Source organism: Phocoena phocoena, chromosome 12 (assembly GCF_963924675.1).
Source record: "Phocoena phocoena chromosome 12, mPhoPho1.1, whole genome shotgun sequence".
In the NCBI taxonomy this organism is placed as follows: Eukaryota; Metazoa; Chordata; class Mammalia; order Artiodactyla; family Phocoenidae; genus Phocoena; species Phocoena phocoena.
This window is the reverse complement of record NC_089230.1, coordinates 90,013,792-90,031,744: the sequence shown is the minus strand read 5'-3', so window position 1 is coordinate 90,031,744 and position 17,953 is coordinate 90,013,792. Positions and strand designations below refer to the sequence as shown.

At 39.2% G+C, this 17,953-nt stretch overlaps 1 protein-coding gene across 1 annotated transcript in view; it reads left to right on the top strand.

The window, feature by feature from the left end:
• The first annotated feature begins 841 nt into the window (after positions 1-841).
• Positions 842-17,953, top strand: part of PHF3 (PHD finger protein 3) — a 103,455-nt gene continuing 86,343 nt past the window's right edge. Inside the window, exons 1-2 of the mRNA XM_065888765.1 lie at positions 842-893; positions 13,125-13,393. Coding sequence (XP_065744837.1) covers positions 13,150-13,393 — 244 coding nt within the window. The 5' untranslated portion in view covers positions 842-893; positions 13,125-13,149. The remainder of the gene's footprint in view (positions 894-13,124; positions 13,394-17,953) is intronic.

Below are 17,953 nucleotides of genomic sequence, written 5' to 3'. Positions count from 1 at the left end.
GCTTCACGGAGGATGGCTGGATTCTCCTTTCTGCTTCTGCCTTAAATCGGTTGCTACACGTTGTTTCGGCTGAGGGAGATGAAGAAAATTGGGCCTTATACACATGCCATTGCAAGAGAACTGGAGACCCTCTGAAAGGGCTTGGGGGCCCCTACGGAGATCCTCTGGCCACACTTGGGAACTGCTGACTTAGATCGGGAACATTTCTTGGAGGAGGCAGCTTGAGTCCTGAACGCAGACCGGCTCGCTAACAGGGGAACGACGAGGGCGAGGCGATTCACGACGGGACTGCGGTGCAAAGCCCGCAGGGATTCCTGGGCAAGGGGCTCAGTCCGCGCCACCCTCGCCCGCCATTCTGGAACACACACTCAATTCGTAAAAAGCACCTAAGGGGGAGCAGATCTGCCCATCAATATCACATTAAGCAGGAAGCTTTAGCGGTTACTACAACCGAGAAAGAGCAACTGTGTGTAGCCTCAGCCCTGGCCCGGGCGGTGCCGCGCCCTCGGAAGCCCGGGAGGCGCGCTGCGCGCAGGCGCGGCGCGGCCCCGGAACGGTAAACAGTGCGGTCACGTGACGCGACCCCGCTCCAGCCCCCGCGCCGTCGCCGCACGCCGATGGCTGCGGGGTCTTGCGCCGCCGCACGGTCCCCACAAGGCGAGCGACCCTCGGGCCCTGGGCGGCGGCGGCTGCAACGAGGATAAGGAGGGCGGCGCGGAAGACGGGACGGCGTGGTCCGCAGTGGCCGCCCGGGCCGTGAGGAAGCAGAGGCTGTGGCAGCGACGCCTGCGTCCTGCGCGTACCCCCTCTCGGCGTAGCCGGCCCCCTCCTCCGCGGCGGCGCGGCCACCATCTTCCTCTCGCTGCCAGTGGTAGCGCTCGTCGGCGGAGCTGGTGAGTTGCGGCGCGGCCGCGGCCGGGCGACGGGCGGCCCTCCCCTCCCCCAACCCCAGCCCCGCGCCTCCGCGGCCTCCCGCCTTCCGGCGGCCGCACTCCGCGCCTTCCTCCCGCGCAGCGGGAAGCAGCGGGAAGGCGCCTCTCGGCTTCTTGCGCGCCGCCCTCGGCACGCCCGCGCCGCCTCTGCCGCCCGGGACCGTTTGGGCCGCTGTGGCGGGGCCGCCGGGCGGAGGGTCGGGGCCTCGGCCTCCCCGCCGGCTCCGCGCCCGGGCCTCGGGGTGAGTGCGCCGCCGCGCGGGCGCGCAGGCCGGGCGCCACGGCGGGCGCTGCCGGGGAGGCCCAGCCCGCAGGCCCCGACCCGGCCCTTCGGCATCGAGCTTTGGGCCCTGGCCCGGCAGCCGGCGCTGGCCTTGGCCGGGAAGCCGAGCCGGGTGCCCGCTGGTGGGGACGAGGAGTCGGCGCTCCATCCACCCTCCTGCGACCGCGCGCTTTTGTGCTCAGGACCCAAACTGTCGACTCCTTTTGGATAGTTTGAAATGAGAAGCCAGGAATCTGGCCTTCGATAATACGTGTAATTTAATGAGCCACTTGTCGATACGTGGGTGTTCATGGTGCTAAATAACTGATCACCTGACCCGGGGGGCGGGGAGGAGGGAGAAAGGGAGGGAATGTTGGTACCGCGCACAGTCCAGTGCCCCTTCTTTTCCCCCGCTGTGTATTGCCGGGTCCGATGACTTTTTCCCCATCTTTGAGTTTTTAAATGCTGTTTTTCGAAGACCGTGATTCGAAGTAATTTGAGTGTGTGCTTATTGGTGCTCAGGAATCGTTTGCAGAACATGATCATGAATAGTCATTAATGTAAGTAGCAACAACGACTTACTATCTTCCTAGTCTTGATCTTCATCACATATAGAGATGCTTAATTTAAAATGAAACATCAGTAGCTGATCCTTAGCAAATACGAGCTTTAGCAGTTATTTTGGGATGGGGGGGTGGAGATACAGTCAGCTACTTAGGGAGTGCTTAGATAGTACCTTGTTCTACTTAGTTACTGTTTTGGGTTCTAACTTGTCTTCGCTTTTCTAAACTGGTTGATTGAGATCTTCCAAAACTGTCTCCATTACTCATTCATTACGTACCATTTTTTGATTATTGAATGAAGTGTTTGGGATTGTGAAAATGTTGGTAGATGTGTTTCTCTGGTAGAGACAGTAGTCAAAGAACCAGGAAATCTTTGCAGCATTCTTGTTTTTGAATTTGTCTCTTCATTCCAGAGCATAAAAGGTGTTGTGTTGTGAAGATTATTGTTTCAGATAGTGATTACTTAACCGTCATTACCACTTAGACCTTTCTTAATTATTATTTTTCCCCAGTTCTCTTTACTGGCCATATATTATGATAATGAATTTTCTCTCCATCAGCATTTTCATCATCACTATTTTAAAATATATACTCCATTTCCCCATGATAGTAACAGAATTTAGGGAAGTACTTTTAATAGCTATCATTGCGCTGATGAAGCCACACACAGTTCAGTCAGTTTCTTAGCAGCAGAAAGACAGACACTCAACTGAAGTGAGCCAGTTGTTAAGTATGCAGAACTACAGCCTTAGAGTTTAAGCTTTATTTGGTAGCTGTATGGGAGATTTGTGAGAAGGATAACACATGAGTTAGTGATGGGACAAGTTTTCCCCCTGTTCCGTGCATGTTTTGTAGGTCCATTTACTGAAGAGCTTGAAAATATAATTTATTATACTGCTTTTGCATACTTTGGGAGGATAGTGAACTTCCTTATCGATCACACTGAATTAGTTATGCATTCTGTGCTGTTGGGATAGACCTCAGATAACTGTCTAGCTTATCCTGTGATATACTCATCTGTTGCATGTTCAGATAAGTCAAATCTATGAGAAGTGGTTTGTGTAAATGTAGGTGAAAAATAGCTTTGGTCCGAAGCGACTTTCAGGATAGAAAAATGGAAAGGAAGTTGTCTTTATATTAATCATTTAAGACCATAATATTAAAATTTGAATTGTATTGAGTATTGAAATCAGGGAAGGTTGATAATTTTTGACATATAATAGTATGCTAATAAAACTGTTTTTGATAAAAGTTAGTTTTGGGGTACTAAAATATAGATAATGGTTATCTTCCTTGACATGGTAATTTGGTACTTGCCTTTGTGATACATTTTGCTTTCTTTTTTTTTTTTTTTTTTTTGCGGCACGCGGGCCTCTCATTGTTGCGGCCTCTCCCGTTGCGGAGCACAGGCTCCGGACGCGCAGGCTCAGCGGCCATGGCTCACGGGCCCAGCCGCTCGGCGGCATGTGGGATCTTCCCGGACCGAGGCACGAACCCGTATCCCCTGCATCGGCAGGCGGACTCTCAACCACTGCGCCACCAGGGAAGGCCCAGTTTGCTTTCTTAAATGTGCTATTTTTATTATTTTTTTCTTTACACAGATTTCTCACGAAATCTTTTTTACTTAATAATTTTTGTCTGGAGGTAAGATCTTTATTATATTTAATGAAGAAATGAGGTTTATTGATTAGCATTTCAGGTTTGTGGCTTACCACCACACAGTGTCAGGGAGTGCAAGGTTCTTGGAGAGCTGACTTCTAAATATTTTTGTTCATCTACATCTCATCAATTCTTTTGGACACGTGGTTGCTGGATTTCTTTTCTGCAACAGTACATCTTGGGCTCTATTTCTTTCATTTCTTCTTTGAGCACCCTCTGAGAATCCTGGGGTATCTTTTCAGAAGCATAGACAATTTATTTTTTAACTACAAAAAATGACTTGGCAAGTAGTTACACATTTCTGATGCTGTTGCATTTTTAAGAACAGTAAAAAAACTTCTCTCTTAATGTTGCCCTTTGATTACACAGCAAATGATATTGACAGTATTGATTTGATTCAAAATATTTGAGACCCAGATGCTGTTTGTACACTCAAGGAACATCATAATCTAGGTTGAGAAACCAGATTCAGACATGAGATGTTAAATCACTGTATTAAGAGTTAAAAGAGGAAGATATTTCAAGAGTTACAAAACACGTTGTGTGAGGAATTGTCAAATGTATAGACTGGACAATTACGGCCATGCAGCGTGTATTTAATATAGATCATTTTTTAATGGTCGGGATTAAACTTTTTATGATCGTTTGTATAATGGAGAGAGGATGGAGAGAAATAGTTAAGCAAAAACTTCAAAATAGTATCCTGAAGTTTTATCTTTTGGCACAGTCTAACTTTATTAGGAAAATTTTGAATGGCTTAGTAGATTGTACAGGAAAGCTAAAGTTTTAATTCACTCATAATTTGTATGAGATGGCCACATGAAACCATTCTAAAATTGTAGTTTATGAAAATAAATTGTGAAGTTTGTGGTCGATCACTTCCAAACTGATGTTTGTTCTATATACACTGCGGACAGCCATTTTATTTTTTATATGTAGGGAGTGGCTAAGTGCATATTTCCCAATTTATTTTGGAAGTGGGCATGTCACTTTGTTTCCAGTATTTTGACATGTGTTATGAATGTAGACTGCATAAAGTATAGTAGTTTAGAAGTGCAGGCTCAGGAATCTCACTGCCTGGATCCCAGTTTGGGTATATGGGCATACCTCTTGTATTGTGCTTCGCAGATACTGCGTTTTTTACAAATTGAAGGTTTGTGGCAATCAAGCATGGAGCAAATCTATTGCCGCCGCCCATTTTTTAAACAGCATTTGCTCACTTTGAGTCTTCTCTGTCACATTTTGGTAATTCTCACAATATTTCAAACTTTTGCATTATTACTATATTTGTTACGGTGTTTTGTGATCGGTGTTGATGTTACTATTGTCATTATTTTGGGGCACCACAAATCACAACTCTGTAAGATGGTGAACTTAATTGTAAATGTGTGTGTGTTCTGACTGCTCCATCGACTGGCTGTTCCTGTCTCTCTCACTCTCCTTGCACCTCCCTATTCCTTGAGATGCAACAATATTGAAATTAGGCCAATTAATAACTCTACAATGGCCAGTAAGTGTCTAAGTGAAAGGAAGAGTCCGTGTCTCTCACTTTAAATCAAAAGTTAGAAATGATTAAGCTTAGTGAGGAAGGCGTGTTGGAAGCCGAGATAGGCCAAAAGCTCGGCCTCTTGTGCCAAACATCCAAGTTGTGGATGCAAATGAAAAGTTCTTGAAGGAAATTAAACATGCTGTTCCGGTGAACACATGAATGAAGAGAGTGAAACAGCCTTACTGCTGTTACGGAGAAAGTTTTAGTAGTCTGGAAAGAAGATCAAACCAGCCACAACATTCTCTTGACCCAAAGTCTAATCCAGAGCAAGGCCTTATTAACTCTCTTCAATCTTGTGAAGGCTGAGAGAGGTGGGAAGATACAGAAGGAAAACTTGAAATTAGCAGAGGTTGGTTCATGAGGTCTAAGGAAAGAAGTCATTTCCGTAACATAGAAATGCAAGGTGAAGCAGCAAGTGCTGATGTAGAAGCTGCAGCAAGTTATCCAGAAGATCTAGCTAAGATAATTCATGAGGGTGGCTACCCTAAACAACAGGTTTTCAGTTTAGTCAAAACAGCCTTCTATTGGAAGAAGATGCCATCTAGGATGTTCATAGCTAGAGAGGAGAAGTCAGTGCCTGGTTTCAAAGGACAGGCTGGCTCTCCAGTTAGGGGCTATTGCAGCTGGTGACTTCAAGTTGAAGCCTGTGCTCATTCACCATTCTGAAAATCCTAGGGCCCTTAAAAATTATGCTAAATCTACTCTGCCTGTGCTCTGTAAATGGAACAAGAAAGCCTGCATGACAGCACATCTCTTTACAGCATGGTTTACTGAATATTTTAAGCTCACTGTTGACCTACTGTCAGAAAAAAAGATTCCTTTCAAAATGTCACTGCTGACTGACAATGCACGTGGTCACCCAAGAGCCCTGATGGAGATGGACAGTGGGATGAATGGTTTTCATGCCTGCTCACACAACATCCATTCTGCAGCTCATGGATCAAGGAGTCACTTCAACTTTCAAGTCTTATTTTTTAAGAAATACATTTTGTAAGGCTATAGCTGCCCTAGATACTGATTCCTCTGAGGGACCTGGGAAGAGTTAGTTGAAAACCTTCTGGAAAGGATTCACCATTCTAGACGCCATTAAGAACATCGTGATTCATGGGAAGAGGTCAGAATATCAGGATACACAGGAGTTTGGAAGAAGTTGATTTCAGTCCTTCGAAGGGTTCAAAGCTTCAGTGGCAGAAGTAATTGTAGTTGTGGCAGTAGCAAGAGAACCAGAATTAGGAGTGGAGCCTGAAGATGGGACTGAACTGCTGCAATCTCATGATAAAACTTGAATGGATGAGGAGTCGCTTCTGATGGATGAGCAGAGAAAGTGGTTTCTTGAGAAGAAATCTACTCCTGGTGAAGATGCTGTGAAGATTGTTGAAATGACAGCAAAGGATTTAGGTATTGCATAAACTTAATTGATAAAGCAGCTACAGGGTTTGAGAAGACTGACTCCAATTTTGAAAGAAGTACTGCGGTGGGTAGCATGCTATCAAACAGTGTGTCATGCTGTAGAGACATTGTGGTAGGAAGAGTCAGTCATTGCAGCAGACCTCATTGTCTTCTGGTTTCAAGAAATTGCCGCAGCTGCGCCAACCTTGAGCCGCCACCACCCTGGTCAGTCAGCGCCACCAGCATCGAGGCAGGACCCTCCACCAGCAAGGCGATTACAGCTTGCTGAAGGCTCAGATGATGGTTAGCATTTTTTAGCAATAAAGTATTTTTAACTAAGTTTTATACATTGTTTTTTTAGACATAATGCTATTGCATGTTTAATAGACTACAGTATATTGTAAACATAGCTTTTATATGCGCTGGGAAACCAAAAAATTGGTGTGACTTGCTTTATTGCGTGCAATATTCACTCTGTGTGGTGGTCTGGAACCGACACTGCAGTATCTTTGAGGTACATCTGTCCTGGGTATGTGACCTACACAATGGTCTGGGCCTCAGTTTGCTCCTCTGCAAAATAGAGGTAATAATTGCACCTACCTCACAGGGTTGTTGTGAGAAACCAATGAGATTCTCATACAGTATAGTTAGCACAGAGCCTGGCACATAGTACATGCTCAGTACATGTTAGCTTGGTCTGTTATCACTTAGGCCATAGTGTTGATGACTTGTACTGTTTCTGTGGTTAATCCAAACTGCTAGAGCCTCTCATAATGACAATAGGGAATGGTTGTAAACTTGGAAGGTAATTTTCTTACTAATAGCTAAGTAATTCTGCTTTTGCCAGTCTCAACTTGTACTCCATAGTTCTTTTTCTAGGTTCTTAGGTCTGCTTTGGTCTTAGTATGGCAGTCATCTTGGATTCTTATGTATTCTTTTTACCTGATAAATTCAGAAACAAAGTTAACGATCCTTGTTTTTTTTCTTATGTAGTATTGCTGGTAGATTCTAACCAATGAAACTGGACCAGAATTTTAAATGGGTGTGTAGAGCAGGTGATGAGGTTGCATTGCTTCTAGAATTGTACTTTTTAGAATTGTGTTACACCACACGTCTTAACCATTTAGTGATTTTCCTTGACTTTGTCTAGGAAGGATAACTTATTCATCTTTAACATTGTTATATCGTGGTGGTGAAGAACTGACCTTTGTGTCAGCGGGTTTGAGTTCTAGCTCTGTCATTTATTCTGTAATATGGGGTGTAACTGCTAAGCTTTAGCTTTTCTCTTATAAATTGAGAATAATAATAATAGCTGCTTAATTATGTGGCTGTGAAGTTTAATGACATTATACATTTTAGTTAGCATGGTGCCTGGCACATAATAAATAGTGAATTTAACTGTGTGAGGAGATAATGCAGGGCAGTGGTAAGTGCATTGACTTTTTTTTTTTTGCGGTACGTGGGCCTCTCACTGTTGTGGCCTCTCCCATTGCGGAGCACAGGCTCCGGACGCGCAGGCTCAGTGGCCACGGCTCACGGGCTCAGCCAGTCCGCGGCATGTGGGATCTTCCCGGACTGGGGCAGGAACCCGCGTCCCCTGCATCGGCAGGCGGTCTCCCAACCACTACGCCACCAGGGAAGCCCTGCATGGACTTCTCAATGAAAATTTTTGCGTTCAGATTTCAGGTCCACCACTTACTATAGCAAATAATTTAACCTGATTCCAGTTTTATTTATTTTTGTATAATCAAGATTATAATATAGCATTGTTGTGAGGAATAAATAAATGTAGAGCAGAGTTTCTTAACCTCAGCACTGTTTTTTGGCTGGCTAATTCTTTGTGGTGGGGCTTTCCTAGTGCACTGTAGTGTGTTTACTAGATGCCAGTAGCATGCCCTCCAGTTTTGATGACCAAAAATATCTCCATTTTCGAATTAAGCCAGATGTCCTCTGGAGAGGCTTAATCACCTCTGATGCTCTGATGGAGAACTAATGTAAAGCATGTCGACCGTTGCCTGTCCTGAAGTTAGAGCACATTAAGTTTTATATATTATCATTGTTTTAGTAGTGGTACCTTTTTCTTTTTCCTACTGCTCCTACTACTGCCTGTTAGAAATTTGCTAATAGTGAGCATGCCTGATGAATTGACAGCTTAATTTAATCTATGGTGTAGGGGTTGGAAGGCAACAAGCAGTTCCATTCTCAGTGCCTTTGCATTTAGGTCTTTGCCTGAATAGCTGTTCCCCATTTATGCGTGGATCACTCCCTCATTTCAGGTTTTGGCTCACATGTTGCCCTTATTAGCAAGGCCTTCATTTACTGTCTTACATAGAATGCTCTCCTTCTCCCATCACTATTACAGTGTTTTATTATTGTTCATAGATTTTATAATCTCCTGATATATATTTGTCCCCCCACCAACATACTCATACACACGCGCGCGTGCACCTTCGATAGCTTTAGTGACTTATTGGTAGGCTTATTCTGTGCAGTTTTTTAAGGAAGATATGATAAAATGCATAGTTTAACTTTCAGGATGTTTTTGAGAAGTTGAGGTAGTCAATTTTAGTTTGCTCTTAATTTAAAGGGGATTTTGGTAGAAGTGTAATTTTTTTCCCCTGTTGGTGTTTTCTAAATCTTTTTGCATTCTATTCATACACAAAACACTTAGAAAACAATATACACTGGTTTTATCAGTGTAAATGAAATTTGGCTGCAGTATAATTCTCTGAGTGACAGATGAAGCAAGTGGGAAATACCTCTGGACTCAGATTAAATTTTATTCAGGGTGTTAGTACTGATACTTATTTTTAGTTGTATTCTGAGTCTTTCTAAATGGTCCATTAGGACCAAACTCTGGCATTCATAATTAGCACCTGCTGTTCTTTTGCCTGGAGTAGCCTCTGGACCTTTAGGACCAATCTCACATGTCACCTGCTTAGCCTTTCTTGGCCTCATGGATTTTACCTTCCTCTGTGGTACTGAGAGCCCTTCACTATGACACTTTCATATTTTGTTGTGATGTTTATATGTTGTATTTGTTTATATGTCCATACTTGATTTTGGATTATGAGTTCCTTTGTTTTAATTATTAAATTTGTAATGCCAAATGTAAGGAAGCATTTAAGTAAAATTTCAGTGTAAAATTTCAGTGAAATGTCAGGAATTTGTTTGTTTATTTATTTACTTATTTTTTGGCTGTTTTGTGCGGCCTGTGGGATCTTAGTTCCCCAACCAGGGATTGAACCTGGGCCCTCAGAAGTGAAAGCGCGGAGTCTTAACCACTGGACCGCCAGGAATTTGTTTAAATCAAGCAATTTGTTTAACAGAGACACTGAATCATCTCTTAAATTTCTCAATTAGATCGATTATCTTTGTCTACATGGCTAGGTATTTCAGGACATTGTATTTTAGGTTAGTGTTCATTTTTTTTTTTAAGACCTTATTTTGGAGTAGTTTTAGATATATAGAAAAATTGCAAACATAGTGTAGAATTCCCATATACCCTTTATCTGGGTTTCTTGATTGTTACATCTGACATAATACTAATGTCTTTATCAGAACTAGAGGGTAACATTAGTATTAACTAAACTCCAGACTTTATTCTGATTTTACCAGTTTTGTTTTTCCACTACAGTCCTTTTTCTGTTCCATGACCCAAATCAGGATACCACATTGCGTTTAGTAGATTAGTGTGTTCGTGTTAAAGTAAGGTTAATATTTCTACAATTGGCTAACATTTGTTTTACAATTTAGCATGGAGGGTTTTAATTTTATTTTTGATACATTGAGCACTTGATATCTAAAACTGATTTTTTAAAATAAATGACTGTTTTATATTTCCATTCATTGTCACTTTTAAGATAATCTTGCGATATGGCTGTATACTGTGATTTTGGGCATTCTTCCTTTGGAATTGGCTCCAGAGCCTGTTGGAACCACTTAAGAAAATTCAGTCTTACCAATTTATGACAATTTCACAAAACAGTTCTGTAGAAATTGTTTTCTTTGGACCCATAAGTTTGGGGTGCTTTATACCATATTTTGTCTTGTAAGATCCCCAGTTGCATTGGCATATTAAAGGTGTCTTCCACAATGGTACCTGGTTAGTGAACACTTTTTGAATAAATTAAAGGTATTAAAGAAACGTAACTTTGTTATACCAGTCTTTCTTGACATTTGATGCTTTTATGCTAATCTGTTTTTTTAATCCAGGGCAACACACTTTATATAAGTCATACTAGTTTTGGTGGAAAAAAACCCACCCCATACTGGAAAATTAGGTTCACCCATCTTATTTACAGTATGCTTTACTTTTTTTTAAAAAAATTGATCTTTAAAGACTAAGTATTGTCTGCTATTGAGATTAAAAAATATGCCACAGGCTCTGAAGGCATGTTTTAGTAAAAGAGTTTAGTTTAGTAAAAGATTCACTAATAGTATCATTGAAAAAACAATATATTGCTCATTTAGATCACCCTTTAGAATGGGCTGGTTTTCGGTATAGCTAGGTGATTCCGAGCCATGTAACTGTACCTTCTGAATGTTGTGAATGTCCCCACCACTTAAATGTACACAGGCAGAAGTTGGTGCAACAGAAAGACTAACCTCAGGTGAAGTTTGTAGAATTTCCCAGACTTGTGTTGCTATGGGAATGAGTGTGTTGTCAGTAGATTCAGCATATTGTTTTTATAAGGAAAGTCAACCATTTGTTTCTAGAGTTGGAATTGCCTTTGTTTTCTTTGTTTCATCTGGGATGCAACTCTGAAGAGGAGGTTGTTTCGGCTTGTGGTAAACTTTGTATTCCATCATATTCAGATAAACAAATTTGATAGTTCTAGCTGATTAATTTTGTAATTAATATTTAGTAATGTAATATTTAGTTATATTTTTGTAAGTTATTTTTAATTACCAGAAATTTATTATGCTAAAATTTCTTTGGAACCTAAAAATGTATTGTTGGAAGTATTGGTGATATATGATAATTGAGCCTTTCTTAGGTACTGAGATCAGATAGTTTCAGGGAATTAAAACTTTTCCTGACTTTTCATCACCATTGTAGCTCACAGTTTTCTCTGAATGTTATAAAGAATGCATGTAAGCTAATCAGCCAATCAAACAGTTAACATTTTATTTCGGTGCTTTATTAATATTTCAATATAACTAAGTTGCAAAATTTAAGAAGAGATACTGAAATCCTATATTTAGCAGAGGATTAACTTTTGTGAGAATGAGGAAATTTTCTTTCCTTTTCTTTAAATTTTAAATTGAGTTACAGTGAACTGCATCCATTTAAAGTGAACGGATTGGTGAATTTTGGTGGGTATATACACTCATAAAACCACTACCACAGTCCAGATTTAGGACATTTTCATCATCTTCCAAAATATATTCCTGTTCCTTTGCAGTCAGTTCCCTCTCTTATCCAATGCCCCAGGCAACTACTGATTTGTTGGAAAATGTTTTTAAAGAAGATCCTTTAATGAGTCAAATCTAGTCAATTTCTAGCTTTGTAGCTCAGTGTGAAAGGGTAGAGTTACCACCTTGGGCTATGTAGCCTTGAAACCTGGGTTTGAATCTTTGGCTCTGTTTTGTGACTTTGGGGAAGACGTTTAAACTATTTAAATGCATTTTGTCTACAAAACAAGGATAGTAATAGAGTGTATTATTTATTATCACTGGGCATAAATGAATTAAAAATGTAGGTAAAATGTTCAGCGGCATATAATATATACCTGGTAAATTGTATAATATTTTTGAACTTCGGGGAAAGAATTCAAGGACAGTTGGAGGAAATTTTGGTAGATTTGGAGCTAAGAATTTTGGAATCCAAGAAGTTCTGGGTTAATTAGTGGAATTTTCTAGCTAACTGAATATTACTAGATTTTATTTAGTTGACTCTTGCCCACCACCCAAAATACACTGGTTCAGTATTCTCTGAAACCAGCTTTTGATAATCGAGGCTCTTCCGGAGCATGAAGTGACCTTTTCTGAGCAATGCCTGGAGTGTAGGTATAGTTCAAATAGGAGATCAGCTCCATATCTTTATAAACAGCACATAACTCACTAAAATAAATTTAAGTCTGTGATATATTGGTTTGTCATTTATCTCATTTTATCTTAAAAGGGGTTCCCCCCCCACAATGTGTGTATGTGCACGTCTGTGCCTGCGTGTATGTAGTTTTTTGAGTTTTGATTTGTTGGGTTTAGTTAATAGTTTCTTTCCGTTTTTTCTCTTTACTCCTACGAAAAACCCTTTTTGTCTTTCTTTAAATAATTTAAATGCATTGTAAATAAGACAAGGCTATTTTACAGTTTTAATAGGTATGGGACAATAATTTAAATGATTTGGTTTTAGCTCTTTTATATGGATTTTTATTAATAAGCAGTGTCTGAGTCTTAATTTATGAAAAGATTATGGTTAAAAACATATGGTTTTTATGGTTTAAGCCATGTAATTCTTTCAAATGTGTCAAATTAATGGACTATATATACATAGTTTTTTTTTTTCCCTAAAAAAGTGAATTAAGTAAACATTTAATAGGATCTCTGGTAAAATGAAATTTTACATGCATGATGAAGAAACATTGTGTAGCAAAGATTCATACTACATGTCCAAATGTATATTCTAAAAGCAGTGAGGATTTTTTTTAAACCATTCAGAAATACCAAAGTGTGTTCTAGACTCAAAACTATTAAAATAATTTGGTTTTAGGTGATTATCAATTGATAGCTTTATTTCTTATGGTATTTTTTTTGTCTTTCTATAGGGCTGAAAGACACACAGAAGTCTTCATGGATATAGTTGATACATTTAATCATTTAATTCCTACTGAACACTTAGATGATGCCCTATTTCTAGGATCCAACCTGGAGAATGAAGTCTGTGAGGATTTTAGTACAAGTCAAAATGTCTTAGAGGACTCGCTGAAGAACATGCTCAGCGATAAGGATCCTATGCTAGGATCTGCAAGTAACCAGTTCTGTTTGCCTGTTTTGGATAGCAATGATCCCAATTTCCAGATGCCTTGTTCAACAGGTAATTCTTACTTTTTTTTTTTAGTCTGCAATTTAAAGTAAAGATTTTTTTTTTTTTTTAGATGAGGGTAGTGCATTTAGGGTTCTTTTCTTTGAATTTAGAGCTCCTTTTCTAGGCATCACAATTAGAATTTAAAATTTAAATTTTCTTCTAAGGAATGTGGAATTATCTTCAAGGATATTGTGGATATATAGGGTTACCATATAATTTGTCATCTAGAATGGGATGCTTTTTTGAGAATCATAGGGGGTGCTGTTCATAATTACATCATGACAACAGGTCATGATTGGGACTCTCTCTAGCAAATAGGGATTGCCTTGCCAATGGGGACATGATGTCATCCCAGGCCTATTGGAGTCAAGGGGAATGGCTGAATTGACCTTTTTCAGTGCCCCTCCCTGCCCTTCAAATTTAATACTTTGTGTGCTCCCATTTCAGATCTTTTAGTATTTTGTATTTGTATTTCAAAACCAGAGAAAGAACTGTAGACCTTTGCTGTCCAGCATAGCAACCACTAGCCACTTATAACTGTTGGCCTAATTGGAGATGAAATGAGTCTGGTCCTAATTGGAGATGTGCTCTAAAATGCACATTTGATTTCAGTGTGAAAAAGAGATTGTAAAATATTTCATCAAGTTTTAAAAATGTAGATTACACATTGAGGTGATATTTTTGGTTAAATAAAATATTGTATTAAAATTAATTTCACCTGTTTTTACCCTTTTTTTTTTTTAAAGTGGCTCCTTGAACATTTAAAATTACTTATGTGGCTTGCATTATATTTCCATTGGACAGCACTGCTTTAGGATCTATAGTTGAAGTAACTGAAAGATAGTAGCTTTCAGAGGATAATAACTTTCTGTAGGGCTAATCAAATTCTTAATAAGAGATTACTTCAGAGATACATTAATATGTGGAAAAAATATGTAGGTGTTCCTTTATAAAGCAAAGAAAATATTACAACGAACTTTGGAGCAATTAGCTATTCTGTGAGCTAAAATTAGACGAAGGAAAATCAGCTTCACATGGAGAAGCTAGGCTTTTTTCCCCCTCTCCGTTCCCTAGAGTAGCTCAGGTTTACGTGGTGGTGGTCAGTTTTTCAATAACTCTAGACTTTTTCTGCACTACAGTTTTTCAGTATTTTTCATTTCCTTTTAATATTTTCTGCGTAATATTTTGATATAATAATAAAGTCTGGTTTAGGTGGCCTGCTATTCATCAGATTTGTCAGATTTCTCTGCCTGAAGACTCAACACTTTGGCTTCTAGGAATTTTTTCATTTTAACAACTCCTTAATACTGAAGTCTTTTGAATTGTTTGTTAATAATGGTATATCTCTGAATTATATACATTGTGTTGTGTTATCTCATAGGTTTACATTGTTTTTGTTGTTGTATTCTTAAATGTTTTAAAGCTTTTAAAATTTTGTTTTATGTTTGCACTGTTCCTGTGTCAGTACAATATATCTAATTATTGTGAAGCACTTTTGACACTGGTTATATGCACAAAGTTTCACAGTTTAGTCTAAATTCAGGAAGAACGTTTATTGAATACATATGTGCTTATTACTAGAAATACAGTAACCGTTTCAGGGATGTTATATTGGACCTGGAACTGGCAAATGTATCATCCTTTTAGACTTTGTTATAAAATTACAGCCCCTTAGAAATACTGGTATTCTTACTTGCAGTCTTTTTTTTTTAAATTTCTGTCGATGTGAAAAGTTTTTTTTTTCATATGAAAAGTCTCTTTGGTTGAACATTTCTTTTGCTAATAGAAGACTTAGAACATCTTTATTGAAGTACTTAAATTTTTTTGAGGTCTGATTAATACTGTATACGATTTCATTGTAAACTTTTATTTAAGAATCTGTAAGTAGAAATATTTTCTCAATTTTCCTATTTTAAATTTGTTTGCTACAATTATTTATTTTGGTTTTAAAACAGAACTATTTGTGTTAATATATATGATATATATTTATATGCTTTTAAGATATGTAAGGGAATATGTGGGGGAAACTTAAAATTGTAAAGCTCTTTATAGGATTGCTTAGATCTCATTGTGCCATCAGGCAGGGGATTTATTTTGACTGTTTCAAAGTTCCTTTTGCCCTTTGGGATATTTGGTTTGGTAAAAGGCCAGTAAATTTTCTAATGATAGCAAACTGGAAAATATTAAAATTAAAAAAAAAATTTGTTTTGAAATAGAAATTCTGTTGTAAACTATTTAGTGAAAACCATACATGGACACCTTCTATAAGTTTCAGCTATTCACAAACTGCTTCAACTTTTTGCTATAAAATAAAAATGACATAGTTCTTACCCAGATGTTTGTACCTGGCTCTATACGTTTTTACTACTTGTCTTGACTGAAGCATAACAGGGAAATGGCTCTATCAGTACTCCTCAGGCCATTGAAAGCTATAGATTATGGTTATTTTGTAACCTTGGTCTTAGTGCGAAAGGTAGCAAACAATAACTGCTGTCTTGTTCTCTACGCTTCTGGTGTAGGTTGGTTTGCTGTAGTTGTTAAAGACCAGTTGTTGAATGTCTTGCATTATATTTCAGCTGTCTCCAGAAACCATAGAGAAGCTTTAACAATTATAAAAAATAGGAAAGAAAATGGTAGATCACTTTTAGTGCTCTGCAGGTGCACAAAAGTTAGGATGCTTACTTACTGTTTCATTTTGAGAGACAATAAATAGATTTCTGATCCTCTTTTTGAATGCTTTTGACTCCATAAAGTATTTCTTTATGTAAATGCAGTGTTTGCATATGGTTTTTAGATTTACCCAGCAATACACTTTATTTTTAAAATTTGTTATTTATTTTTTAAAATATCCTTATTGGAGTATAATTGCTTTACAATGTTGTGTTAGTTTCTGCTGAACAACAAAGTGAATCAGCTATATGCATACATATGTCCCAATATCCCCTCCCCCTTGAGCCTCCCTCCCACCCTCCCTATTCCACCCCTCTAGGTCATCATGAAGCATAGAGCTGATCTCCGTGTGCTATGCAACAGCTGCCCACTAGCCATCCATTTTACATTTGGTAGTGTATATATGTCAATGGTACTCTCTCACTTCGACCCAGCTTCCCCTTCCCCCACCGTGTCCTCAAGTCCGTTCTCTACGTCTGCATCTTTATTCCTGCCCTGCCACTAGGTTCCTCAGTACCGGTTTTTTTTTTTTAGATTCCATATATATGTGTTAGCATATAGTATTTGTTTTTCTCTTTCTGACTTACTTCACTCTGTATGACAGACTCTGGATCCATCCACCTCATTACAAATAACTCAATTTTGTTCCTTTTTATGGCTGAGTAATATTCCATTGTATATATGTGCCACATCTTCTTCATTCATCTGTCGATGGACATTTAGGTCGCTTCCATGTCCTGGCTATTGTAAATAGTGCTGCAGTAAACACTGTGGTACGTGTCTCTTTTTGAATTATGATTCTGTCAGGGTATATGCCCAGTAGTGGGATTGCTGGGTCGTGCGGTAGTACTATTTTTAGTTTTTTAAGGAATCTCTGTACTGTTCTCCATAGTGGCTGTATCAATTTACATTCGTACCAACAGTGCAGGAGGGTTCCCTTTTCTCCACACCCTCTCCAGCATTTATTGTTTGTAGATTTTTTGATGATGGCCATTCTGACCGGCGTGAGGTGATACCTCATTGTGGTTTTGATTTGCATTTCTCTAATGATTAGTGATGTTGAGCATCTTTTCATGTATTTGTTGACAGTCTGTATATCTTCTTTGGAGAAATGTCTATTTAGGTCTTCTGCCCATTTTTGGATTGAGTTGTTTGGGTTTTTTTTTGATATTGACCTGCATGAGCTACTTGTGTATTTTGGAGATTAATCCTTTGTCAGTTGCTTCATTTGCCAGTATTTTCACCCGTTCTGAGGGTTGTCTTTTTGTCTTGTTTATGGTTTCCTTTGCTGTGCAAAAGCTTTTAAGTTTCATTAGGTCCCATTTGTTTATTTTTGATTTTATTTCCATTACTCTAGGAGGTGGGTCAAAAAGGATCTTGTTGTTATTTATGTCACAGAGTGTTTTGCCTATGTTTTCCTCTATGAGTTTTATAGTGTCTGGCCTTACATTTAGGTCTTTAATCCATTTTTAGTTTATTTTTGTGTATGGTGTTAGGAAGTGTTGTAATTTCACTCTTTTACGTATAGCTGTCCAGTTTTCCCAGCACCACTTATTGAAGAGGCTGTCTTTTCTCCACTGTGTATTCTTGCCTCTTTTATCAGAGATAAGGTGACCATATGTGCTTGGGTTTATCTCTGGGCTTTCTATCCTGTTTCATTGATCTGTATTTCTGTTTTTGTGCCACTACCCTACTGTCTTGATTACTGTAGTATACTCTGAAGTCAGGGAGCCTGATTCCTCCAGCTCCGTTTTTACTTTCTCAAGATTTCTTTAGCTATTCGGGGTGTTTTGTTTTTCCATACAAATTGTAAAATAGTTTTCTCTAGTTCTGTGAAAAATGCCATTGGTAATTTGATAGGGATTGCATTGAATCTGTAGGTTGCTTTGGGTAGTAGAG